At 34.9% G+C, this 27,843-nt stretch overlaps 1 protein-coding gene across 6 annotated transcripts in view; it reads left to right on the forward strand.

The window, feature by feature from the left end:
• Positions 1-27,843, forward strand: part of LOC136038677 (copper-transporting ATPase 1-like) — a 268,609-nt gene that overhangs the window by 216,204 nt on the left and 24,562 nt on the right. For all 6 annotated transcript variants that reach the window (XM_065721953.1, XM_065721956.1, XM_065721954.1 and 3 more), the window contains exons 22-23: positions 7,727-7,876; positions 17,366-17,436. In XM_065721953.1, coding sequence (XP_065578025.1) covers positions 7,727-7,876; positions 17,366-17,436 — 221 coding nt within the window. The remainder of the gene's footprint in view (positions 1-7,726; positions 7,877-17,365; positions 17,437-27,843) is intronic.

A 27,843-nucleotide genomic window follows, 5' to 3' on the forward strand; every position in this document is an offset into this window, starting at 1 on the left:
AACACTCAAAGAGAAATTACAGACCGGGACAGAGGGAATATAAATAACGACCGGGACACTCAAAGAGAAATTACAGACTGGGATACCGGGACACAAATGACGACCGGGACACAGGGAATATAAATGACGACCAGGACACAGGTATTTAAGAATATCGTTCAAAGACAAATTTTTAATTGTAAGAAGACCGTTGAAAGAGAAATTTCTAATTGTAAAACGACTGAAGAACCTACAATGGCAACACCCGAGGAAGCTGCTCAAAACGAATGTATTCACGCCGAAGTAGCTGAGTTGGTAAAGCGTTATGTTTCAGGTTCTAGGTCCGAGAGGCTCCAGGTTTGAACCTTGGCTTTAGCATTAATACAAAAGAAGAAAAAAACTAAAAAAGGTAAAAACTACAAAAAAACTAAAAAGAAAATATATATATATATATATATATATATATATATATATATATATATATATATATATATATATATATATATATATATATATATATACATATCTTCTATATATATAAAAATAAGTTGTCTGTCTCTGTAACGATGACTCTGGTCAAACATTTTCAGATCAATTGCTGGCAATTGGAAACGGAAAGCTCCCAGTAGTGGGAAATTCACAATTTTTACGTAGTTTGAAACACATATATAAATCTATCTATATTCACAGGTGGGACACAGGGACACAACTACAATGGCGCGTAACTAATATGGCGCGTAACGACTTACGCGCGCGGGGGGGCTTGGGGGGGCGCGAAGCGCCCCACCAACTAGGTGTTGGGGTGGCGCGAAGCGCCACCCCAACAGCTAGTATATATATATATATATATATATATACATATATATATATATATATATATATATATATATATATATTTGTTTTTACATTTTAATTTTTCTAATTAAATTAGCAGGTCTTCAAATTTTGACGTGAAGCTATTTTTAATGGCATGGAGCCATTTTTCGTAATTACGGGCTTAAAAATGTCGCCAGGGGGCACTTGTGCACTCCAAGTTTGATGGTGCAATTTTTGTCACCATTTGATGATTCTTGAGACGAGGAGTACCCCCACATTTTTCTGAAATAATGAAAATTTTCTTATATAATATGTTAAGGTACAATTAGTTTACTCTAACACGAAAATTTAATGTGGAAAAGCTGAGCGAATTTTTCCTCTGAAAAATAATATCATTTTCTTAATTTCATCAGTCCGAGATAAATTGTTTAAGGCTGGCTTTGTTGAGTTCTATCATGTAATTTGTGTATGTTTATTAAGTTTTATGGTAAAAAAATGAACTTATTATCATTTCCATGTTCAGCCTTCCCATTCTGTTTTATCTTTTAGAGGTACTGAAAAGACATTCGATTAATGCTTCTTCCTTCTGAATTTCTAATTGAGAAATGGAGGAGTTGAGAAATGGAGATTTTGCTTTTCTGTGATGTGATGTGATGTGATGCTATAGTCTTAGCTAGGGAGTAAAGGTTTAACCCCTTTTTTTGGACAAACAGAAAATATTTCAATCTTTGACATAAACCAATTTAGGGTCCTGTGAAATATGTCTGATTCTGAAATGGACTTTATTCATATCAACATTAGTTCTTGCAATTTGTCTAGGTCAATTCCGGGGGCGCCTACTTTCAGTAATAACATAAACAAGGGGTTGCGTGCCAAGCATGGCAGACATATGCCAAGTGTGGTGGAACCATGTGGCACAGCTGGCGTTCTGAGATGTGTGCCAGATGGTGGATAACTTGTGCGTCCCCGGTCAATTCAGTTGATTTTGTAAAAGTGAAATGAGACGGAATACAATATGAGTTTAGAGCCTACAATAATCTAGATTACCCCCGACTATCTTGACGAAAGCTGAAATAAAAAATAATTTGAAATGAGGTGGAATACAATATGAGTTCACAGCCTAAAATAATCCAGACGATACCGGATTATCTTGGCGAAAACCAAAATAAGAATTAACTTTTGCATTGCAGCTGAGATTCTATTTAGCCGTCAACCTTTTCTAATCGTTTCCATCTAGAAACGTATGGAAGAGGGTCTTCTTCCTCAACCCGCTTGCTCCCCACAAAAAATTATTACTTTAAGTAGTGAGAATAATCTGGCCAACTTTCCAAGATACTCATATAAATGAGGCTTTTAAACAAGCGGGCTAGGATCCATCTTGAAGAAATTTCAGCACAAACCTGTTAATGGTTTTCTAGGTTTTTTTTTTGTATCTTTTAATTTTCTCCAATGATCACTCCTTCTACCTTCGATTGCTTTCAAATTCTTTTCCAACTATTTTTAAAATGACCTTTGAAATGAATTACAACTTTTATTCCTTTAATTTTTCGTAGCAAAACGTCAGTGTCCTGCTGTTGATATTGCGCTATTTTACAATTAAATGTTGAAAAAAGTATATTGTCTTTGCGTTTAAAGGACCACATAAATGCATAGATAAATAACTATTGTGTATATTATGTTGGGGGTACCTATAGCATCATAGTTTCTCCAGATGTTTCTTGGAATGAAGTTCTTCATAAGCAATAGTCTGAAATGTTGTATAAACCCAAGAGTAATGTCAATCTATGTATGTGGGCAATTTTACTTTTTTCATGGAGTTGAATTGCTGAACGGTAGCAGTATAATTTATAGCTAATAATCTGATATTCTCGGGATGACCTAACTGCCTACAAAGATTTATGACCTCAACTTGTATTCCAAGTGCCCTTGTTCGGTTATTGCCAATAGTAGGCTATTGTGTGGTCTTAGTTACGTCTGTACGTGTCCTTAAAGTCGAATTCCCCTTAATATTTAACTTTTGCTTTTACGACTGTGACTTTAATTCATTCTGTCTGAGAAATGTTGCCATTTTGTTTCCAAGAACATATTTGATATCAAATCTTTCACCCATCAAAGTCAGACTTCTCTCACATTTTGCTTATTCGTTTTATTTTACGTCCGCAGTAATGGAATCTAGTAGTTTTCTCAATAAACTTCAGTGCTGATAAAACAAGAGGACTTTCTTTCTGCCATGTCACCACTTGAAAGATCTTTTATTTTCCAAGGAAGTATGAGAAACGGTTTCCTATTTTCTTAACTAGACCACTCTTGAAATGTTTTATTCATTCTCTCGTGTTTAGTGAACGAATGAAAATTTCGGAAGATCAATAGAAATATTACACTGACGGCGATAACGCAATGGGTGCAACTGAAATCAATCTATTATTGGGCAACTGCAGAATGAAGCTATGGGTTGTACTAAAAAAGAGCTCGTAAATATCTCTATGATGTTTCAGCACCCCTTAGCGGTGACGAAAAATAAAGAAAACTTCATTAATTCCCGTGCAGAAGAAAGATTTTCCTTGTTGCTCAAGATGGGAAATTCCAATGGTGCAGTTTTCATTTCGATCCAACAACCTTTTTGAGGGGCTTATAGCTATTTTCTTATGTTTCAATAAATTTGTTTTCGCAATAAGCTTTCACAAGTTAGATTAATCAAAATTGTAGTTACCAATCCTTTATCAGCTTCGAATCCCAATTCCTCCTCGCTTGACAAAATTTTTTTCAAAACGCGTTTTTAAATTTTTCGTTACTGAGGGTTATTGTTTGTTATTTTGTAGGTTGTGTCTGACGCAGCAACCATTAAAGGGGGGGGGAGATTATAATATACATGGTGACAAAATTACCATACTCTAACCCGGAAAAATTACCATACGTAGTTAACTTTGACCAGATAATGGCCATCGAAAATTACATATTTGTTCATAAAGTTAGTGTTGGAACAATGTTTTGCCATGAGCCACACTACCCTGTTAACCGTAAAAAATGTGTTTCTTCTTTTCCTTTTATGAGATGTTTGCAAATGACAAATATCAAGGTGAAAATTGACCATATTCTTGAATGATAAAATCCTACCCCTCTTTAGGATTGGACAAAGGAATGGGTTATGGGGGTGCAACTCCGGAAGGAAACCCACCAAGAATTGGCAAAACATATGCAGCTTATAAGGTGCCATTGGGAATACGGTAAAATTAAGAGATTTCATGTAAAGGGCAGCTGACAAGTTGATCGACTTTATTTCAAAATAGAAAAGCTGCACCCTACCTGATTAGTGCTTGAAAATATTATATATTTAAGTACTACGTTAAAATGAGTGTCTTCTTGAAGCATTAAATGTAAAATAATAATAATTGCTTTAGCTGGCTGAAGTTGATTTAACGATTTTGTAGAGACCAATCACTCCAGATCTGGTTTTATGTACTGTTTTTTTTTTTTTTTTTTTTTTTTGCTAATGGCAAGAACAGTATGTGTAAGTTGTTGAAATGTGACATATCATTATGGCCAATGTCATGGAAATTGTTTTGTGGCTGTAGAACTTCTTCTTTCAATCTGATATGAACATTTTGTAGGCGGAAAAGAAGCAAAATTTGTATCTTGTAAAAGGCTAAACCAATCGTATGTAGGCTAATCTATTTTGACTTGAAAAAAAAACAAAAAAGTCACCCTGTTTCCAGATTTAGCATTATGAACAGTAGAACCCCAGAATTCTGAGGGTCATTCTGAGGGATGGCCTCAGCGAAAGCAATTCTTTTTTCAGATTATTCCTTCATTCTTTTCCAGTTTAGTAGGATATGTGATTCTTGGTGATATTTCATTTGAATCATACATAATCATAAATGGGAACATGGTAATTGCAAAGTTGATGATTTACTGGCCATGTTCAGCATAAAACAACAAGGATAGTAGCTATACTAATCAGATAAATAATCCCTTGTCTTATGGGCCATACATTTGGCATGTAAGCTAGAGTCTTTCTAGATTATTAAATAGCATCTTTTTTTGCATACTATACATATTGCAAGATTCGTGGTGCCATAACTGATGACGTGCTGCTAGCATTGACAGTTGTTTATTTTAGTGCATAAGTAAATAAATAAATTGATTAATCAATTGAGTTTATCTATCAAAATACATAAGTCAACAACTGTCCAGAGGGTATAGACTGTAAGGGATTAACACAATATTAACGAAAACCAACGGCCAAGACTCATCTTAAAGTCGTGTAAAGACGAGGTTCTCTGGACCATTTTTGTTGGGATACTGTCTCGTCACGATTCAACTTATCAGTTGTCGAAACAGTTGATTGAATCTCTTTCCTTTTTTTGTAAAAGAATGTTTTATCTCAAGTTTATTTTTAATTCTTTTGTTGTTGAATTCATTTTCCGAAATTTCTTTATTTTTGCCACAAGCCTGGAAAAATAAGAACTAGGTCAGTTTTCAATCAACTTCATTCTGAGAATGGAAAAAGTACTCAGCCCGTCATGTTCGTACTTGAAAGATCTTTGATTTTTTCCAGAAACGTTGAGAAAGATTTCTGTACTTTTTCGAGTGGACCGCCTTTGACATGCTTTCTCAATATAGTTCTTGGATAAGTTGAAAGAACGAAAGCTCTTTATAACTTTCATTTGACCTTGGACTCTGTATTTGAATGCTGGTCAGCCTTCAAATTTGAACGTGCACATGTCCCTGATTTTGACGGAAGTGTGACTGCAATAGCGTTTTGTTTAAAATGTTTTCGTTTGTCTCAGTTTTTTCTAAGAACTAACCGTGTTTCTGGTAGTATTTTGAATTGAGGCCATTAGTTATAACTATGTAAAGGAATCCAACCGATAAATTCATGAAGTTGATTTTTGAAAAGCTTATTATAGTAAGCAATCTTAGCTATGTGGAAAACGTTTAGCCAAAGGTCATTTTCTTAAGATTTTTAATCCTTATGATCTTTAGGTCATTAATGTCATGTATGAGTAAAGCAAAAAAAAAAAAAAAAAAAAGGCTTTTATAACTAAATACCCATTATTACTGTTATTGGCGGGCTAATTAAACTGCGGTAACGCTCAAGCCACAAAGGCCCTGTGCCTGCAAAAGACCGATACAAATAAACTTTTGACTGGCATATAAACAAACGAAAAAAGAATTAATCAATGGATTGACTCGTTTCAACAAAGATGCCCAATATTGTCTATAGTGACCGTTCATTTAATGAGGATTGCACGTATTTTTATGGAGGGGATGTTCAACATGTCATTTGGCCGTATGCTCGTAGAAACTGGGAAGTGTTTTTCAAAATTTGCAGATATTTACAGTTTTATATAAAAATTTTTGCTTAATAGCATTCTGGCCCTCTTTGAGGAAATTTTTTGCTTTATTTTAGTGTTATCTCTTTTACAACTTAAACCAAACATTAGAGCTCTGGGACATGTTGAGTTTTACGTAATTTTGATCATGATTGTTCCCCATTTTTCAGGATATTTTACTGCTTTTTCTAAAATCGTGAAAAGTTTTTAGATGATTTTCGACTGGTAACTTTAAACTCGATAATTTTTTTTTTTATATTTAGAACTAAAGTAATCGTTATATTCTTTTGATGGAAACATTTGTTTAAAACTTCGTATTTTAGAGTTTCATTTATTATTGACGAGTATCATTCTTTACTTACCTGTTATTTTCATATACGATTTGAAAATCATTCAGTTTGAGTGATTTGTTCAAAAAAAAAAAAAAATGGAAATCTGTTGTTCAAGATATCAGCTTAGTCATTATATCACAATAAGATTTAAGTTTGCAAATCTTTTTATCAGATTTTTAACGAGTCGAGTTACATAAGCTTTGCGACAACTAGGGATGATTTCTCATTTACAACTTCTGATGGACTATGCAATTTGTGCTTAGTCAAAATCGTAGCCAAATTATCTCTAGGATTGGGCTACGTTATAATAACAAGTGAGATATTCATAAATTCTCCATTGCTCCATGATTTGATTTGCTTAAGATGAAAAAGTATTTTCACAATTTTGACCCTCAATTTTCAGCTGAGACTCCTGTTTTTGTTTTACGTATGTTTTGTTTTGTTTTACCTGTTTTATGCACGGCTAAAAATTCCCTTTTATGACCCTTTATTTGAGCTTAGAATTCAACCTGATTTTCGACGTTTTAACCAACGGGCCATATTTGTAGAACTTTCATAAGCTTAATTCAATCATATAAATTTTAGTATAATGCATCATAAGTAAAGTATGTAGGTTAGATTTTATGTTATAAAATTTTACGATATGGCTAAACCCACTTATATTGCTCAGCATCTAAGGAGGTCCCTTATTTTACCATGGTCATGATTTATTGCCAAAAATTACGGAAGACTAACGTAGAAAATAAGATGATTTCTGAAAAAAAAAAAAAATCATTTCTGTCTTTGATTTCTTAGTACAGTCTTTCTTAGTTAGTTTTTCTTTAAGGGTTTGTCGCTGTGCTGCTTTTTGCCCTAGGGCTATCGTTTTTGTTTATTATTATTATTATTATTATTATTATTATTATTATTATTATTGCTCAAATGGGTAACGCTTTGCTTTCTGTAGAGCTGTACAGATAGTATAGCTCATGTTGTACCCATTTTGTTTTGGCGAAATTCTATCTTCTTCCGTTTCCTGTTTTCTTTGGTCCTTTGTCTGGCTCCGACAATTGAGCTTTTCAAAGACAACAAGATGAGAACAAGATGAAGCAAAAAGAAAACAAGAGAGTAACATAAATGAAAAAAGAGAGAATTTTTGAGGAAAAGAAAATAGAAATGAAAAAAGATTGTGGTAACGTCACTTGACGTTTGTGGTTACCCTCGACAACAATTTAGATGATTTTTTTCCATCCTTATCATATTTGATATAATTCTTTTATTTTCTAGAATGATCTATTGGATGTAATTGGTTGCCTTGAGCTGTCACGTAAAACAGTCAAACGAATAAGATTGAATTTTCTATTTGCTTCCATTTACAATATAATCGGTATCCCGATTGCTGCAGGGATTTTTTCACCAATTGGTATCACTCTGCAGGTACGTAGTACATTGTTGTAGTACATCCATTGTTGTACATCTACATTGTTGTAATTTTAGTACATCTACATTGTTGTAATTTTAAGAGGGAGATAATGCAAGAGAGTAGGAAATTTTTCTTCTTTTTTTTTTATTTTCATCCATGCTTGACTTCAAATATTTTCTTACCTCAAAATTGGTCATCAACTTAGATATATGTGTCAAAATGTATTTAAGAATAGAGCTTGAAGCTAAAATAAAGAACTTGAAGCTAAAATAAAATAAAATAAAATAAAAATTTGTTAGCTAAATAATTTTTAGGTATTTTATTGAACTAATGAAAAAGAGGGCGCTCTTTTTTCATGCTGATTTTATTTATGTATTTTTATTTTTATATTATAGTGTCAATCCATCTCATTCTTTATTAGGGTAATTTCTTTTTTTTTTAGAAAAAAATAAGCTAGTGCATTCACAAGCAAAATCATTGTTATTCATTTTCTTATTATCATTGTTTTTTTATACCTTTAGTTTCTGATTGGTTCTTGTCTCTACTCAAAGAAAAGTCCTCTGAAACCAATAATTAATTTTGTGCTTCAAAATTCAAAAACAAAACTTGCTGGGCATCGTATGTTAAAAGTTGTTTCATAGAAGCGAATTTGACCTACTTCTTAGAAAACTTCAATAAAACACTTTCTCGCTATTAAAATCCTTGGGACAAAAAAAAATATATAAAATCATCTTTTTTCAAAAGATATTTTTTCCTGACATCACTTTTTTTCTAAAGACTGATTTTCAGAGATTGCACACATACATGTCACTAGAACAAAGACATGGGAATTCTGCCAAATCTTCGTTTATCCTTAAAAAAATCTTCCTTTTCCGAAAGACAATTGATATATTATATCAGAACCACCATCCTGTTTTCTTTGCAAGCGATAAAGGTTGTTTAGATAGCTTCTTTTAATTGAAAAAATCAAACGAAAGCAAGACCAACGTTAAAACTAAAATCAAACAGAAATGATTATTTACAGGTTTGGAATTATCTTCCCTTTGTCTCCTACTCTCTTTGCTTAAGTTTGACTAGTGTCTTCAATGAGGCGTTATAAAATGCATCAAATATAGCTATTTGTAAATCTAAGTGTACTATTTACTGAATGTCTTACAAAACAATTAAATTGATAAATCTAAAAGAAAAGTTTTTATCACATTATTTTTATGTTAGGCCAGTCGTTATTGAACTGCTCAGCACAATATTGCAACTTCAGCGTAGAGGTGGAGGGCTGAATGCGAGGCACCCACCCTTAGGATGTCCTCTGTTCGTTTTATCTTCTAATTCTACCCTTTAGTTTCATGTGCAAATATTTATTATATATCTGTTTTCAATGTCTTACTCAAGATTATCCTAGAATGTGAGAGGGACTGCCCGCCTTAGCTTTGCTTTGCATAACAATGCTTTGAAAATGAAAGTGCTTATTTAAGTGCATTTGCTTTGAACAGTACAATAGGATTGTGTACAATATAAGCGCCATTGCCATCCTCTCCACCCGAACCTCACTTTTTACTGCAGTGTTCAAATTTGTTATCACTCAATGTCTATTTTTAAAACAATTTTTTTTTTCCGTTAAGACCTACCGTTTTCAAACAGTTCGTGATAACGAACTGTAGTAGGGAGCGGCCCGGCTCAATAGTAAACGACATTAAAGCGGAACTTTGATACCATAGTTACATCAAAAGAATCGGACTTTTATGCTGATTTGTAAAATATATGTTTGATCAAATTTAGTCTTACCCATCAAAAGCTACGAGCCTAAGAAAATTTGCCTTAATTTGGGAAATAGGGGAAAACAGCCCCTAAAAGTCATAGAATCTTAACGATTCTATGACTTAACGAAATCACACCGTCGCATTCACCGTATCAGAGAACCCTACTGTAGAAGATTCAAGCTCTTATCTACGAAAATGTGGAATTTCGTATTTTTTGTCACAAGACAGATCAGGGGTGTGTGTTTATTTGTTGTTTTTTTTGTTTTTTTTCCAGGGGTGATCGTATCGACCCATTGGTCCTAGAATGTCGCGAAAGGGCTTATTCTAACGTAAATTAAAAGTTCTATTGGCCATTTTAAGTGACCAAAAAAAAAAAAAAAATCGGTGCATTGCAGAAAATAACCAGGATATCGGTGTTATCCTTTGAAGGTATGGCCACGAAAATCTCATCTATGAAAGAGTTCCCAAATCGTAGCAGTACGGTGTTATTGACGTCACAAAAAAAATCGGTGCATTGAAAAAAATGGCCGGGATATTGATGTTGTCCTTTGATATGGCCACCAAAATTTCATCTATGAAAGTGTTCCCAAGTCGTAGCAGAACGGTGTTATTGACGTCACCAAAAAAAAGAGAAAAAAATCGGTGCGATGCAGAAAATGACCAGGATATCGATGTTTTCTTTTGAAGGTATGGCCACGAAAGTCTCATCTATGAAAGAGTTCCCAAATCGTAGCAGCACGGTGTTATTGACGTCACCAAAAAAAATCGGTGCGTTGCAAAAAATTACCAGGATATTGATGTTGTCCTTTGGTATGGCCACCAAAATTTCATCTATGAAAGTGTTCCCAAGTCGTAGCAGAACGGTGTTATTGACGTCACCAAAAAAAATCGGTGCGTTGCAAAAAATTACCAGGATATTGATGTTGTCCTTTGGTATGGCCGTCAAAATTTCATCTTTGAAAGTGTTCCCAAATCGTAGCAGAACGGTGTTATTGACGTCACCAAAAAAAAAAAATCGGTGCGTTGCAGAAAATGACCAGAATATCGGTGTTATCCTAAGGTATGGCCACGAAAATCTCATCTATGAAAGAGTTTCCAAATCGTAGCAGAACGGTGTTATTGACGTTACCCTCCCGCCCCCCCCCAAAAAAAAAATCGGTGCGTTGCAGAAAATGACCAGGATATCGATGTTGTCCTTTGAAGGTATGGCCACCAAAACTCCAGCTGTGAAAGTGTTCCGAAATCATAGCAGTACGGTGTTATTGACCTCATTAAAAAAAAAATAGTTGCGTGGCAAAATATGACCAGGATATCGATGTTGTTCTTTGAAGATATCGCCACCAAAATTTCATCTATGAAAGTGTTCCCAAATCGCAGCAGTACGGTGTTATTGACGTCACAAAAAAATCGGTGCGGTGTAAAAAATGACCAGGATATTGATGTTGTCCTTTGGTATGGCCACCAAAATTTCATCTATGAAAGTGTTCCCAAGTCGTAGCAGAACAGTGTTATTGACGTCACCAAAAAAAAATCGATGCGATGCAGAAAATGACCAGGATATCGATATTTTCTTTTGAAGGTATGGCCACCAAAATCTCATCTATGAAAGTGTTCCCAAATCGTAGCAGAACAGTGCTATTGACGTCACAAAAAAAGTTGCTGTGTTTGTAACGCTTCGAAGTATATTGGGTCTTCTAGTATTAAATAAAAAAAAACAAGTGTTTTTAACTGAAAGTAAGGAGCGACATTAAAACTTAAAACGACCAGAAATTACTTCGTATATGAAAGAGGCTGCTTCTTCATCAACGCCCCGCTCTTTACGCTAAAGTTTGACTCTTTCTCTCAATTCTTCTTTTTACAACAGTAAAAAACTTTAGCGTAAAGAGCGGGGCGTTGATGAAGAAGCAGCCTCTTTCATATACGAAGTAATTTCTGGTCGTTTTAAGTTTTAATGTCGCTCCTTACTTTCAGTTAAAAAAACTTGTTTTTTTTTTTATTTAATTTCTGAACGTTTTTGAATCAATGCATGTTTTGATTTTGGCTCTCCGCAGAGGAATAATTAAAACAAAATTTGCATATTTTTTTTTTTTTTTCGGCTAAATGGCTTTCTCATAATTTTGATCAAATGATTTTGAGAAAAAAAGAGCGGGGAGGAAGCCTAGTTACCCTCCGATTTTTTGGTTAATTAAAAAGGCAACTAGAATTTTAATTTTTTACGAATATTTTTATTAGTAAAAGATTTACGTAACTTATAAATTAGCTTACGTAAAGAACTTTTGTATTCTCATATTTTTATTACATATATGAGGGGGCTAGCCCCCTTGTCAGATCCTCGCTCTTTACACTAAAGCTTAAATTTTGTCCCAATTCATTAAGAGTGACCCCAGAATCACAAAAGCCGTAGAATAAATAGTTGAAATTACTAAAAATACTTTAGCGTAAAAAGCGAGGTATTAGGAGGAGGTGAGCCCCTCAAATGGGTAATAATTTCTGTTTGTTTTAAGTTTTAATGCTGCTCCTTACTTCCAGCTGAAAGAACTTTTTCATATTTATTTTTTCATTGTTTTTTTTTTTTAAATAATGCTAGTAAATCCTGCGCTCCCTTCATGGAGATTTTCTTCCCCCATGACAAATTATCGATGGAAAGTTCCCCCAGCATATCCCCCTCTTCTCAACCCCTCCCCCAACCAAAAAAATCCTCCTGAAAACGCCTTTACACTTCCCAATAACCATTGCTATATGTAAGCACTGGTCAAAGTTTGTAACTTGTTGCCCCTCCCACGGGGACTGTGGGGGAGTAAGTCGTCCCCAAAGACATAGTTATAAGGTTCTTCGACTACGCTGAATAAAATGGCTATCTCATAATTTTGATCCGTTGATTTTGGGAAAATAATTAGCGTTTGAGGGGGCCTAGGTGCCCTCCAATTTTTTTGGTCACTTAAAAAGGGCACTAGAACTTTTCATTTCCGTTAGAATGAGCCCTCTTGCAACATTCTAGGACAACTGGGTCGATACGATCACCCCTGGGAAAAAAAACAAAAAAACAAGAAAACAAAAAAACAAATAAACACGCATCCGTGATCTGCCTTCTGGCAAAAAATACAAAATTCCACATTTTTGTAGATAGGAGCTTGAAACTTCTACAGTAGGGTTCTCTGATACGCTGAATCTGATGGTGTGATTTTCGTCAAGATTCTATGACTTCTAGGGGGCGTTTCCCCCTATTTTGTAAAATAACGCAAATTTTCTCAGGCTCGTAACTTTTGATGGGTAAGACTAAACTTGATGAAACTTACATATTCAAAATCAGCATTAAAATGCGATTCTTTTGATGTAGGTATTGGTATCAAAATTCCATTTTTTAGAGTTTTGGTTACTATTGAGCCGGGTCGCTTCTTACTACAGTTCGTTACCACGAACTGTTTGATTCTAAGTATAAGAGTGCTCAGGTTATCTCTTGGTCTTGTTAATGAAAATACCCAAGTCAAAACAGCTACATATTATTGGTATAGAGCAAACTAAACAAATCATTGGACAAAACTTTGAATAGTGGATAACTATCGATTACGTTATGAATTCAGCGTAAAAGTTATTCTATCAAAACCATATAGTTTTATCTAAATTGTAACCGAAAAGTTTACGAATATCCCTTTGTAGATGTGTTTTCGGCAACATTCGGCAACATATTCTGACGCTGTCTTCAGAATGGGCAGTCTTCATATTTTAATGATAAGGTGGGATTGACCGCATAATGAATTGATCTGGTTTAGAAAAGCTAATTTATGTGGCTCAAATTCTATTAGAAGGAATCGCAAAGAAAGTGATGAGTGGAAAGCTATTATAAAATTTTTGCTGCTCATACCTTATTTCTCGAGGCTATATCTGTTCTATACTGGAAAGGTTTGTTAGATGTGAATTTGACAGAAACTTCTTAGGAACAGTTGAATACTAAACTGGAGAGTTTAAAATTTGACAATGTCGAAGATGGATGCAATTATTTTAGGAAAACAACTTGTCAAGTTGCTATTGCATCGAATGAGACGATTTATCGTCCATTACTATTTTGAAGAAATTGAAGGCTTGTTGAAGAACTTGAAAATCTCCAGAGAAGAAACTCCCATTGATGAGAACATTGGTGTCTTAAAGAAAAACTTGCTACATCATTTCCTGGTTGGATATATTCAAGAAATTTCTGTGAATACTCAAAATCCATAAGTTCTGTAATGCTGTAAATACGGGACACCCCCAGGGGTACATCAGACATTCTGCAATTGGATATTCAATGTGAAGGAATGAAATGCCAAATTCAATACCATATCCACTGACCATGTGATAAAATCCACTATTAATTTGGATGCAAATACAATGGGTGGAATGATAGGGATTATCATGAATGAGTTGGCACTGTTGGTGAAATGAACTTTAATTCTTCTTTTTTTGTGTCTCAGTCTCAACTATAATCAGTGAGTTGCTACGTACTGTACCTCAAAGTGAGTTTGCTCTCCACGAAGAACGTCCTTCCTGCAGCAGCACAAATCTATTATTAAAGTGAAGTCTTTTCTAGACTTCACAGGCTCAATCGTTTCTGCTCAATGGCTTTCTGCTGCAGTATGATCTGCTATAGGACTGGGGTGATTGCCACGAACACAAGGATCTCCATGCAAATTTGTAACATCTCTCGGTAGACACTCGAAGCTAGAAGATTGGAACTCGATGCTATCGAATTCCAAGGCAAAGGCAAAACTGATTGAACTTTTTTGGACGAGTTTGAAAACTTACTCTATAGGCTAGGCTATGCTACAAGCAGCTTTAAGTGCCTGCCTCTTTGAAGTTTTTCCAAGACCGGATGAAACTAATGATACATATTTTTAGCATCATTTGAGCTATACCCTAAAGAGGCGGATGCCGTAGGTATGTTGATAACGGACGCCTTGAAAAGGAGTACTGATGTTGTATATGTCGATGCAAATGGCACAGACATTATTGTCCTTTTGCTTTGTCATTATAAGTTATTCTGTGGACAAACAGAAGAACGAAAAGTTTTTGCCAATTCTGTGAATATTCTGTGCCTTTGCAGGAATTTACCAAACGATCTGTTTTTTTCGATCTGCCTTCTTCGTATACTTTCTGGCTGTTGTAAAATTGGTTTTATGTTCTCTAATGGAAAAATAGTGCTGGCTAAGACTGTCGGGAAATGGAGATTGCAGGAATAGATTGCTTTGCTTGTGAAAGAGATAGAGAGGTCAAAGCTTGATTCTTCTGCGCCAGAAAACCTTTTTACTTACGGGGAAGTCATTGTCGCTGTGTATGTGAATGCACATCTCCTTACTTCTTTCGATAACTTTAGAGTACAGTTATACCCTCAAAAGCGGGAGTCATATTTATGACTCCCGCCACCTTTGAGCGCTCACTACCTTTGAGTGCTATGCTATGCGCTTTTAGCTCCAGTCGGTCTTTTTTTTTTTTTTTTTACAAGCGAACCGACCAAAGCCACGGTTTCTAGATCCCTTACAAATTGGCTGGACTTGCCAGGATGATGAAGCTAGGCCTGTTGTGTCCACCCTTGAGGCATTTTCAAATATTATGGCCCCTGAGTACTGTTTGTGCAACCAGTGCACAGAATATTGCTCATATGCGGGAAGTGAACCGTGTGATTTATTTTGTGGCTATGGTGTGAAACGTTTGAATGCCTCTTTTATTCTTCATATCCTATTTTTCTGGCTATGTAATTTTTGAAGTTTCTTCTATCTTTTACACTCGGGTGGGAAAATTTGACATGCTGAGCTAGTATATTTTGAAGTGTTTTTGTTAGTAAGTACATTGCACGGAACAGCTAGCCATTGCCATTATTAGTAGCCATAGTATAACTTTCTGTTACTTGCCAAATACATCAATATTAGAGCGACTTTTTTTTAGAACGAAAATAACGAAGTTGCAAGTTTAAAGTTCATCAGCATTTAGGGATACTCATAATCGATTGCATCGATTATCATAGGCTGCGTGATCATTGTTGAAAGTTTTTGCAAAACGTGTTTTTTACGAGTAAGGAAAAAGTGATTTGTTTAAAGTTTCGAAGACAAACACCTTTCGGCCGAGTACATAAAGTTCATATTCATCAGCGCTATCGATTGCTCCATATTCCGTTATCACACATTCTGCATAGTAACATTTTCGGTGAGTGGCTCCCTGACTATTTTTGAAACCACTTTTTTTTTATGTCCAAGCCCCTTTGTTGCGTTATCACGAATTCTATGCTAAAATAACATGCGGAGTAGTATCTTTATACCCAGAAAGTACCCAATGAAATACCCAGTAGTAAGCTATCAACCGAAGCTACTCCTTTAGAATTGCCACCTTAGCATCCAATGGTACTGTCAATCTTTTTTGAAAATGTTGCTGAGACAATCTCCTCGTCACAAATCTTATTACACTTTATAGCTTATATCTGAACTTCCTTCTTAGGAATTTCAGCTGCTAAAGAATCTTTCCCAATGGATTTTGTGCAATATTTTTGAAGACAGTGTCAGAAATGACCTTGGTATCGAATTTTCAAATCCCCTTCTTGTCCCCCCCCCCTCCCCGAACCTGATCTTTCGCGTTTCTCGCTACTTTCTAAGTTATCTTTCATTTATAATATTTTAGAATTAAGGTTTCAAGGTCTTTTTTCAGGTGATTGGCTATTTATTACTTTATTTTGTCTGTGTTTCCTGCACTGAAAAGTATCCCTTGATGCAGGCTATTTAAATTTCTTATATAATCATTTTTATGTTAAATTATGCAAACAAGTTGAATCTTCTAATCAACTTAGCTGCTCAGAATCCAAGTTGATCATTTCCGCTGTTTTAGGGGGGGGGTGGAATGGTAACATATTTGATTGATTCATTATTTTAAAGCTAATAAGGGATTCTCTGAATGTAAAAATTAACGCCTCCAGGTGGTTTTTTTCTTTGAATCCTACTCTATTTATTTTTTGAACTCGATTTGCTGTATCCACATTAAATAAAGTCAAATTTATTCCTGGCATTTAACATATAAAGGACAAAAACGAATAGGCCGTAATTTTTTTTTCTATCTGGTGATTATTAGTTTTTTTCCGAATTCAATCAGCTGCTTCATCTGGACCACTCATTTATGTTCTCACCCCATGCTGATATTTCATAATTGCATATATTTTGTCTTTAAATAAGGTGAGATATTATCGTGAACTCACCTGCAGCAGTGAATTTGGTATTAAGGGGTAAATTTTGAAAAAAGAAAAGAAAAATAACAGAAAAATTGACAAGTTAAGTGGAATTACTGAAGCTGTTGGAGAAATGAGAAATAACTGTGATTGTTGGGCTCAGGCTCGTACCCCCTTTTCTTTTATACCGCAAGTACTTGATCATCAGTGAATAATTTATCACACCATTCGTTTCCTTTTTACCGAGTCGGTGGATGATCTACTCCGTCGTTGACGATAAGCTTAGTTTTTTCTATGTCTTTTGCTTAATGATTTCCTTCCTTTCTCTAGTTGAAGAGATACTTAAAGATCACCAGAATCGCAATTAGCACCCCCTTGTGAATAAACTAGCTTCTTGCCGTGAGGATATTCCATTCCCTTTTCTTAATATCCATCTCCTACTGTTTCTGAGACGTAATAAAGCTGATATTTTTTTCTTTTGTCTAGCGAGTTCCCACTTCAGGAAATATAACAAAAAATAAACAAAGTCTCGTTTTCCGTTATTTTTATAGATGGTTTCTTTTCAGCCATGGATGGGCTCTGCTGCTATGGCATTAAGCTCTGTCTCTGTTGTTTGTTCATCATTGATGCTAAAACTGTAAGTACTTATAATTTCTTTATTCTAAGTTGTGTCTGCTTTTCATTAGTTGACTTATTCTGTTTTGTGGATTGTAACTAGTAATTAATTAGCTTTTAAGTCGTTTTGTCAGGTGGGAAACTACGTTTTCTAATTGTAAATTGTTTGTGAACGTCGTTTGGAACAATTCTGTGCTGGCTTTTGGATATGCTAGCTGTTTTTTTTTTTTTTTTTTTTTTTTTTTTTTAAGATCTAATAGCGTTGGAAATATTTTAAAAAAGACAATTGAAGAAACTCACTCTTGCAGATGTTTGTGAACTTGAGAAGAGGATTTTAAAAAAAGAAGGAACAGGGTGATATACAGGTCCTTGGGTGCTCTCCGTATTCCATGTGTAAAATTAATTACCTACAAGAATGCAATTGTCAGTCAACGACCAGTATTGGACTTGTACATGTACAAAGCATAAATCCATCATTTTCAGTTGCTGCAGAATTGTTATGTTAAAATCAATTATGTTTTCATCAATTGATAATATCAATTATCAATCAATCAATTATGTTAAAAGATATATTACCTTAGATTCTTTTTTTGTTCTTATGTTATATTTCACTTATTGCTGCTTAATAACTTTAGTTTAAGCATTGAAGCATAGCTCAAGGACAAGTTTAGGTAGGTATAACCCTTTTCACCTTGATTTCACTATTCAAAATATCAATAAGTTTTTTTAATATCCAAATATTTATATTAAACATTATCCTTGAATAATTACTCAATTATATAAATATTAGGAATATAAATATCTATAAATTAAACCAATGCCACTAAGGTGTATCGATTTAAATGGTTAAGAACCCCTTTTCTATCGTTGTTCCCCTTTTCTACGTCGTGTTGTCATTTTTTTTAATAAATGTATTTACAAGTAAAAACGAAATTCCAATCACTTTTCCCTTCAGACACAGACTAAATCTTTCATATCTTATAATTACTCCCATTTGGTGCAAATTTAAATTTGCAGCAAAATAGTTTCAATTTTTTGTTTCCTTTTGTATTAATGATTTGAGTCTTTCTTTGCTACTATTTTCCTTCTAACAACTAAAGAACCAGAAGACGCAAAATATATTAGAATATTTTGTTATAAAAAGAAGGAATTCTGTTTTCCTGTAAGATTTCCCCCATTGTAATTTATGTAGAAACGAAATTTCCATCGAATATAATCTGGGATGGAAACTTGGAACCCTAATTGGCTGTAAGGATTTTCATTCATTCCTTCTGAAGAGAATTCAAAGATTTCAAATATTATTTGAATAATTTTGTCTTCTTTGGTTTTTAAAAGAAAGGAGAGTCCTACTTATATGTACGATTTTTGCTTCGAGCAAGGTGCAATTAGCACACCATATTGCACTGAGACGGATCAAGTAATTCCCACATCTAAATCCTTTTCACTTCTCCTGAGGCTAGTTCTTGTTTAATTTCTTTTCCTAGATCTCTGAGAAGGGATCTTCAATTTTCACGGCTTCTCACTCCGGATTTATATCTTCATCATTTCAATATCGTATAGGATTTGGTAGGGTCGTTATGCACCGTGACTCGTGAAATGGAATACGAAACTAGACTTAGAATGAAAAATAATCAATCTTGTGACACGTAATAGTCTTTAGTAGAGAAAGAACGTTCCTTTCAAGATTAAATACAAAAACAATAAAAACTGTCTTCAATCCTGAAAGTTTCTGAACACAAAACGTTGAATTGCTTTGTTTGTTTTATTTTTCAGTATATTAGTTTGTTCTTTTGCTGTAATAGAAAAGACCCCTGTAAATGTGAAATTGTAACTTAACTGTGGTTTTCGGTCGGAAATACACACGGATAACCAACTCAACTTAAAAGAAGAATGGTCGATCTCTGGACAGTCTATTGTAGAACAACTTCACTGTCCAAGAGTTTGCGTTTCCACCGTTGATGCTATCTAGCGACACACTTTTGGTTAAACAAGCAGGACTTAACCAGCTTATGCAGTCAACCTGCACTTTTTTTTTTTTAGCAAACCTTGCTTTTTCTTAAGGTTTTTCGGAAGTCGTCTCGTAATCTGTGGTTGTAGGATAATTTTGATTTACCATTATTTTTGGGAAAATTATTTTACCCGAAATATCATAGGCAGAGCAATAGGGCTGCCTAAGTAAGTTCATAAACAATTGTGAACCACACACTGTATTTCTATTATGTAAACCAAGGAAAAGAAATGAATAAAGAAAACAGAAATTGTCGCTGCAATGGGAGTTGAACCCAATTTACCTTGGTGACTAGCCAGACCTTTCACTCCTGGTCCAACAACCACAACTGGTAAAATTTTCACAGCTTATTATTGTACACTTTACCATTTCATACGAATCAAATCGCTTGAAATAATAACCAAACACAGGATATTTTAATATGGTAAAGAAATATATATGAATAATATATAAACTCACTACAGTCAGTCTGTCTACAGCACTCACTATAGTGCTATACATCTTGTTAGCCCAGAGTAACATAACATCTAAGCCCAGAGTAAATATAAAATTACAAATAAAGTTTGAGATCCTGGATGTTGGTCTGTTGGCCCGTGCGGGTGTTGATGTAGGGGTGGAAGTCCTGTCTAGTCATGAGGGAATCTTGGTCTCAATAAGTCGTGGATTTTGTTTATATTTTATATATACTCTGGGTCTAGTTATAATGCTTGGGTGATGTGTAGCATTATTGCCCTATTCGTATGTTCACCGTTTAACAAATATAATATTTCACTCATTATTTAAAATTATTCTATACTGCAAACGAAAATGATCATTAATGGACACTTATAAACAATTAAAAATTTTGAATAATAAAAAATTAAATATCCACAAATTGTGAGCCTAATTTTTACTTTTACAAAGGCTTTGAGTACAATTTCATAAAAGTGAAGATTACATTCAGACCTAAAACAAAAAAAAAGAAAGAAAAAAAGGTATATGAATAAAAAAAGTTGTTATCCTTTATTTTTTTCCCCATCGTATGGAAACTATGTTTGGATAAAACAGAAACACTTTGTGAATTATCTCACTTAAAGACTCAAGGACCTAAGGCGAGTCTACAAACTACAGTCTAGATTTTTCATAAGCAGCTCGCGGACTACTAGAATGTACTCGGTTCACTCGCTTCATTTAAGGCTTGTAAAAACATTCTGGAAAAAATTGAACTGTCGGTGACTTTGCACACCACTCCTCAGCTTTTGGGTGAGCTAGCTTGTAAGTTAGCCACATGTACTCACCCACGCCTGTTAACAAGTTGCTAGTAGCTTTATTTTTAATAGCATACTGCAGCAGGTTTATGGACATTAGCCTTAACAGCAAACGACAAGACGTGGTTTCCGTACGCCAGCTATTTGGCTACTGGGCAAGTAAAAAATTTCGTGTCTACTAGACTATTAATAAAAAAAACAAGTTTTTTAAAATGAAAGTAAGGAGCAACATTAAAACTTAAAACGAACAGAAATTACTCCGTATATGAAAGGGGCTTTTCCTCCTCAACGCCCCGCTCTTTACGCTAAAGTTTGACTCTTTCTCTTAACTCTATTTTTAAAACAGTAAGAAACTTTAGCGGAAAGAGCGGGGTGTTGAGGAGGAAAAGCCCCTTTCATATATGGAGTAATTTCTGTTCGTTTTAAGTTTTAATGTTGCTCCTTACTTTCATTTAAAAAAAAACTTGTTTTTTTTATTTAATTTCTGGACGTTTTTGAATTAATGCATGTTTTGATCTTGGCTCTCCACACATAAATAATTAAAGCAGAATTTGCATATTAAGTAATTGCAATTAATCGGAAGATTTTGAGAAAAAAGGAACGAGGGAGGAGGCCTAGTTGCCCTCCAATTTTTTGGTTACTTAAAAAAGCAACTAGAACTTTTAATTTTTTACAAACGTCTTGATTGGTAAAAAATATACGTAACTTACGAATTAACCTACGTAACGAACTTCTATTTTCGTATGTTTTTATTGCGTATATGAGGGGGTTCAACCCTCGTCGATACCTCACTCTTTACACTAAAGCTTAGATTTTGTCCCAATTCCTTAAGAATGACCTCTGAATCACGAAGGCCGTAGAATAAATAGTTGAAATTACTAAAAATACTTTAGCGTAAAGAGTGAGGTATAACGAGGAGGCAAACCCCTCATATGCGTAATGATTTTTGTTTGTTTTAAGTTTTAATGCTGCTCCTTACTTTCAGTAGAAAAAACTTTTCATATTTATTTTTTCATTGTTTTTTCAAATAATGCTAGAAAATCCTGTGCCCCCTTCATTGAAATTCTCTTCCCCCATCAGAAGTTTCTCCTTCAAAATATCCTCCCACGTAACCCACCCCCCAACTCTCCCCCTAAAACAAAAAAACTGAAACCGTGTGAACACTTCCTAGTAACCATTACTAACACAGGTCAAAGTTTGTAACTTGCAGCCCCTCCCACGGGGACTGCGGGGGAGTAAGTCGTCCCTAAAGACATAGTCATTAGGTTTTTCGACTATGGGGAATGAAATGGCTATCTCAGAATTTTGATCCGCTGACTTTTGGGAAAAAATGAGCGTGGGAGCGGGCCTAGGTGCCCTCCAATTTTTTGGTCACTTAAAAAGGGCACTTGAACTTTAAATTTCCGTTAGAATGAGTCCTATCGCGACATTCTAGGACTACTCAGTCGATACGATCACCCCTGAAAAAAAAAACAAAAAAACAATAAACACGCATCCGTGTTCTGTCTTCTGGCAAAAAAATGCGAAAATCCACATTTTTGTAGATAGGAGCTTGAAACTTCTACAGTAGGGTTCTCTGATACGCTAAATCTGATGGTATGATTTTCGTTAAGATTGTATGACTTTTAGGGGGTGTTTCCCCCTATTTTCTAAAATGAGGCAAATTTTCTCAGGCTCGTAACTTTTGATGGGTAAGACTAATCTTGATGTAACTTATATATTTAAAATCAGCATTAAAATGCGATTCTTTTGATGTAATTATTGGTATCAAAATTCCATTTTGTAGAGTTTCGGTTACTATTGAGCCGGGTCGCTCCTTACTACAGTTCGTTACCACGTTCTGTTTGACTCAACGCCATCTGTAATTCTGCGTTTAGAAAAAAACTGTTGGGTAGGAAATTTCTTTGGAAACTCACTGTGAGTCACGAAATGGGGAACTAGAACTATAGTTTCCGTTTGAGCAAGCGTGGGAGGAGAACCTAGGTGCTCTCCAATTTTTTTGGTCACTTAAAAAGGGCACTAGAACTTTTAATTTCCGTTAGAATGAGCCCTATCGCGACATTCTAGGACTACTCAGTCGATGCGATCACCCCTGGGGAAAAAAAATAAATAAAAACGCATCCGTGATCTGTCTTCTGGCAAAAAATGCGAAATTCCACATTTTTGTAGATAGGAGCTTGAAACTTCTACAGTAGGGTTCTCTTATACGCTAAATCTAATGGTATGATTTTTGTTAAGATTGTATGACTTTTAGGGGGTGTTTCCCCCTATTTTCTAAAATGAGGCAAATTTTCTCAGGCTCGTAACATTTGATGGGTAAGACTAATCTTGATGTAACTTATATATTTAAAATCAGCATTAAAATGCGATTCTTTTGATGTAATTATTGGTATCAAAATTCTATTTTTGTAGAGTTTCGGTTACTATTGAGCCGGGTCGCTCCTTACTACAGTTCGTTACCACGAACTGTTTGACTCAACTCCATCTGTAATTCTGTGTTTAGAAAAAAACTGTTGGGTAGGAAATTTCTTTGGAAACTCACTGTGAGTCACAAAATGGGGAACTAGAACTATAGTTTCCGTTTGAGCAAGCGTGGGAGGAGAACCTAGGTGCCCTCCAATTTTTTTGGTCACTTAAAAAGGGCACTAGAACTTTTAATTTCCGTTAGAATGAGCCCTATCGCGACATTCTAGGACTACTCAGTCGATGCGATCACCCCTGGGGAAAAAAAATAAATAAAAACGCATCCGTGATCTGTCTTCTGGCAAAAAATGCGAAATTCCACATTTTTGTAGATAGGAGCTTGAAACTTCTACAATAGGGTTCTCTGATACGCTAAATCTGATGGTGTGATTTTCGTTAAGATTGTATGACTTTTAGGGGGTGTTTCCCCCTAGTTTCTAAAATGAGGCAAATTTTCTCAGGCTCTTAACTTTTGATGGGTAAGACTAATCTTGATGAAACTTATATATTTAAAATCAGCATTAAAATGCGATTCTTTTGATGTAATTATTGGTATCAAAATTCCATTTTTGTAGAGTTTCGGTTACTATTGAGCCGGGTCGCTCCTTACTACAGTTCGTTACCACGAACTGTTTGACTCAACGCCATCTGTAATTCTGCGTTTAGAAAACTCGCCGGGTTTTTACAAGCCAGGTTGTATGCTTGTAAACTCGCCCCATGTATTTTAGGTTTAGGCGTTACAATGATATTTTTGTGACTAGGAATCTTTGAGTTGGCTTACTAGCACAGGCGTGGATATAATAGATCTCAAATTTTAGATTTAGATCTCAAATTATGTCATCACTTTAATCGTCTTAAAATGAAATGTTGCTTGGAAGTGACCCGCATGATATAATATTTGGTGATGAAACTTCGAACCAAGTTTCCAGAAACTTGGAGAAAGTTTATATCTGTACCAAGTTTCTAAAATCCTGATAATCTTTTTTGCTTAGGAAAACGTGCAATAAGAACATTCTGTTGTTTAACCTTAATTTGTGAAAAAGGGGTGATACCTAAGATAACGAAAAAAAATTTGAAAAAAAAAACAAAAACTGACCTAAAAGAATTTAGGTCAGTGTATATACGCAGAGTCAAGCAAGCATGCAAAATTTAATCTTAGAGAGTGAGGAGCTACTAAATTTGGGTGGAAAACGGTTGAATATTATGAAAATCATAGAAAAATTTTTGAATCTCTTATAAGTTTTGGGGAAGGGGCAACATATTGATGACTTTAATAATTTCCATTTCTTTGTGTATAAAAACCGAAAGTGAAAAGTTTCATACGCTAAAGGCAAACTTAAAGGGAGGCTGAAGACTTTTAACAAATATCACCGAGTCATTTATCTCTCCTGAGCATACTTTGGAGAACTGATAAAAAATAAAAATTAGCAATTATATATGGACATATCCTATTTTAAGTATTCCAAATTGCTAATCTACCCTTGTTTATTCGCATTTTTGTGCTTGATTATTTGTTGTGGAAATTGAACTTCGACCTTACTTTTACTTTGTACCTTTATTTGTCCAATATTCTCTCCTAAGTAAATCTTTTTTTCATGGTTGCCTCTTTAGGAAAAATGTGAAGATGGATGGAACAATCTTGAAAGAAAAACCTTCGCTTTTCAATAGAAAGTTGATTGGATCCGAGTCCGTCATGGATATGTATATAGAGCCTTTATACAAATTTTGGTGGCCTGCCAACCCTTTTCTGGACTATATCTAAGGAGGACCTATGAATAAAGATAAAGAGGCTAGTTTCTTGGAAACACGGCGTTATAACATCTGACCTTTGTAATGAGAGAAGATGAATGCTTACTAGAAAAACTTAGCCAAGTTAAAGAGTACAACTACTAAACAAAGGATTAAGAAATAATAAGGCATCAGGTTCTGATAGGGTGGTAAATGAGTTTAGTAATATGGTGGCTGTGAAATTAGAGATAAATTACTGTAGTTTGTGAATACGATTTATTAAAATAAGAAGCACCTAATTAAATTATGAGCATTTAAATGATTCTTTTTATAAGAAAGGGGATAAGAGTGAATGTGGTAATTTTACAGACTTTAGCTCGATTTCTGTAGGTGGTAAATTACTTAGTATGATGTTAGTTATTACACTAAGAGATGCTTTAGATGAAGTTTAGAGAGAAGAACAGTGTAGTTTTAGGAAGGAGAGAGGACGGATTTACCAAATTTTCACCCGTAGATTTATAATTGGGAAGTGTCTGAATCGTCAGAAACCTTCGGTGCTCCGTTTTATCAAACATTTCGTGGTAACGAACTGTAAGTAAGGAGCGGACTTGGCCAATAGTAAACGAAACTGACTGTTAAAAAAGGGAAGAGGAACCGCCTAAAAACCAAGGAATCTTAAAGAAAATTATACCATCGGATTTAGCGTGTCAGAGATCTCTTTTGTAGAGGTTTTAAGGTCCAATCTGCAAAATGTGGAATATTGTATTTTTTGCCAGAAGAATCATCACGGATGCCTGTTTAATTTATTTTATTTTTCCAGGGTGACTGTATCAAATTAATGGTCCTAGAATATCAGTAGATGTCTCATTCTAACGGAAATTAAGAGTTCTAGTTTCGTTTTTAAGTGACCAAAAATGTTGGAGGGAAGCTGCCCCCCTTCCCCTCTCACGCCCACTTTTTCTTCGAAATAGTCTGATAAATTTTTTTAGATAGCCATTTTTTCAGCATTGTTGAAAGTTCCGATACCTATGTCTTTGGAGACAACATGACCCCCACCCCCCTAATTCCTGGGGAAAGGTCTTTAACTTATGAAGTTTGCACTTGTTCACATATAGTATTTGTTATTGAGAAACATGCATACATTTTTGTTGGGGGGAGGGGGAGTTTTTACTGGGGAGATTTTCACTTGGAGAATTTTCTTTTGGGAGTGAAGTTTCCGGGAGTGAACTTTTCAGGGAAAATTTTGCACTGGGGAAACTTTCTTGAAATTTCGTAACCATCTTCGTATATTTAACAATTCCTGTTTGTTTTTAGTTTTAATGCTGCTCATTACTTTCAATGGAATTTTTATTTTATTTTATCATGATAGAGTCAGATCTATCTATTGAAGATAAAATTTGTGAAAAAGTTTGAATGTTGATGTTCATAGTGGGGAGGGGGAGGTGTCAAATGCCATTCCTACATACTAGGAACTGTTTGATGGCTAAATATATGTAAATATAAAATGTGGCCCCAAGAAGAAAACCTTATTTTATTAGAAAAATTTTTGTCGCGGCATAATAACAATAAATTTTCATTGCCCGTCATAATGTACACAAGCAAATAACTGACGGAGTAGGAAAAAAACACAATGGGTATAAAATCAAGACTTAACCATTGACAGGCTTAGAAATACGTTGAGGAAAGTAGAAGCAAAGTTTAGTCGCTTCCGAAACGACTCAGTACTTCTTCAAATAGCATCTAAGGGGCTAGCGACTACATACCTGGTTGATACAGTGTTGTTGCTAGTCCAAAGGGGCAGCCGAAGTAGGTATTTTATATATTCGTAAAAGCACTTCCTAATATTATCAGTATAAATTCGAGTGGAAAGCTTCCAAAAAGGGGAAGAGCAAGCATATGCGAGACTACAAAGGCATTGTACAAATATCCTAATATACGGCGACTAAACTTTAATTTCATAGCAACTAAAAGGTCATAAGCTTTCCTTTTCTTATTCGCAAAAAAATCTTTCAACAGAATTCATGTTGCACACAAATTTTTCCCAATTGGTGCTCCAGGATTAGTAAGGGGACCATGTTCATGAACGACATGGTTACCAAGAGACAAACAGACTGGCTCTTGGGTTGGACAGTTAAATCCAGAATTTAGTTTCAATCTCGTTGTACTTTAGTCAGATATTATCATACTTCTCCGACAGTCTACGAAAATTCTCTCTATTCTAGTCTGCGTTTGACCAACGTTCAGAATATCATCAGCGTAATTTGCTAACGAAACTTCAGCCCATCCAAATACACAAGTCAACAGTTGCATGTTGAGATTCAGCAACGATATTATTGAACAGGGGGGGGGGAGAAGCTAGAGCTTCCTGTCTAATACCTTTCTTAATCGGGACTTGCGGAGTAAGTTCGAGTACGAGTCTTTTCGAGTCGAGTACGTTCGAGGGACTTGCAATAGCACGAGTCTTTTCAATAATTTTAACTTTAGCACTCAGCATTTTATATATATCCCAAAAAGCCATTACAACTGAAGAACTGACTCTACATTTTGTAAGCAGTCAGTAGAATATGGTCATAGATGCCAGAGTCGAATGCTCTTGAACCATCAAGACCGACAAAGTAAAGCACTTGATCGTTTTTGCTGGCATGTACCAACAATTTAGCGAAAAGATGATGTGCATGATCGTGGCCATTTCTTGGACCCAAACTGATTATCTGGTGTATAACACTTGGTAGTAATTTCATCAATAATCATCAGTTCAAATAATTTATAAAATACAGGGAAAACACTAATCGGTCTGAACGAAGAGCACTGGTAGGAAGGTTTTCCCTTTTTAAAGACGTGGCTAATTATACCAGTACTAGGTTGACCTGGTGCTAATTCAGAGAAAAAAAATATTTGATATCACATTGTCAATTGCTCAAGTGAAGAAGAGGAGCCAGTTTCAAGATGCTTAATACAAGTGCCATCAATACCATGGGATTTC

Source organism: Artemia franciscana, chromosome 18 (assembly GCF_032884065.1).
Source record: "Artemia franciscana chromosome 18, ASM3288406v1, whole genome shotgun sequence".
NCBI classification, from domain to species: Eukaryota; Metazoa; Arthropoda; class Branchiopoda; order Anostraca; family Artemiidae; genus Artemia; species Artemia franciscana.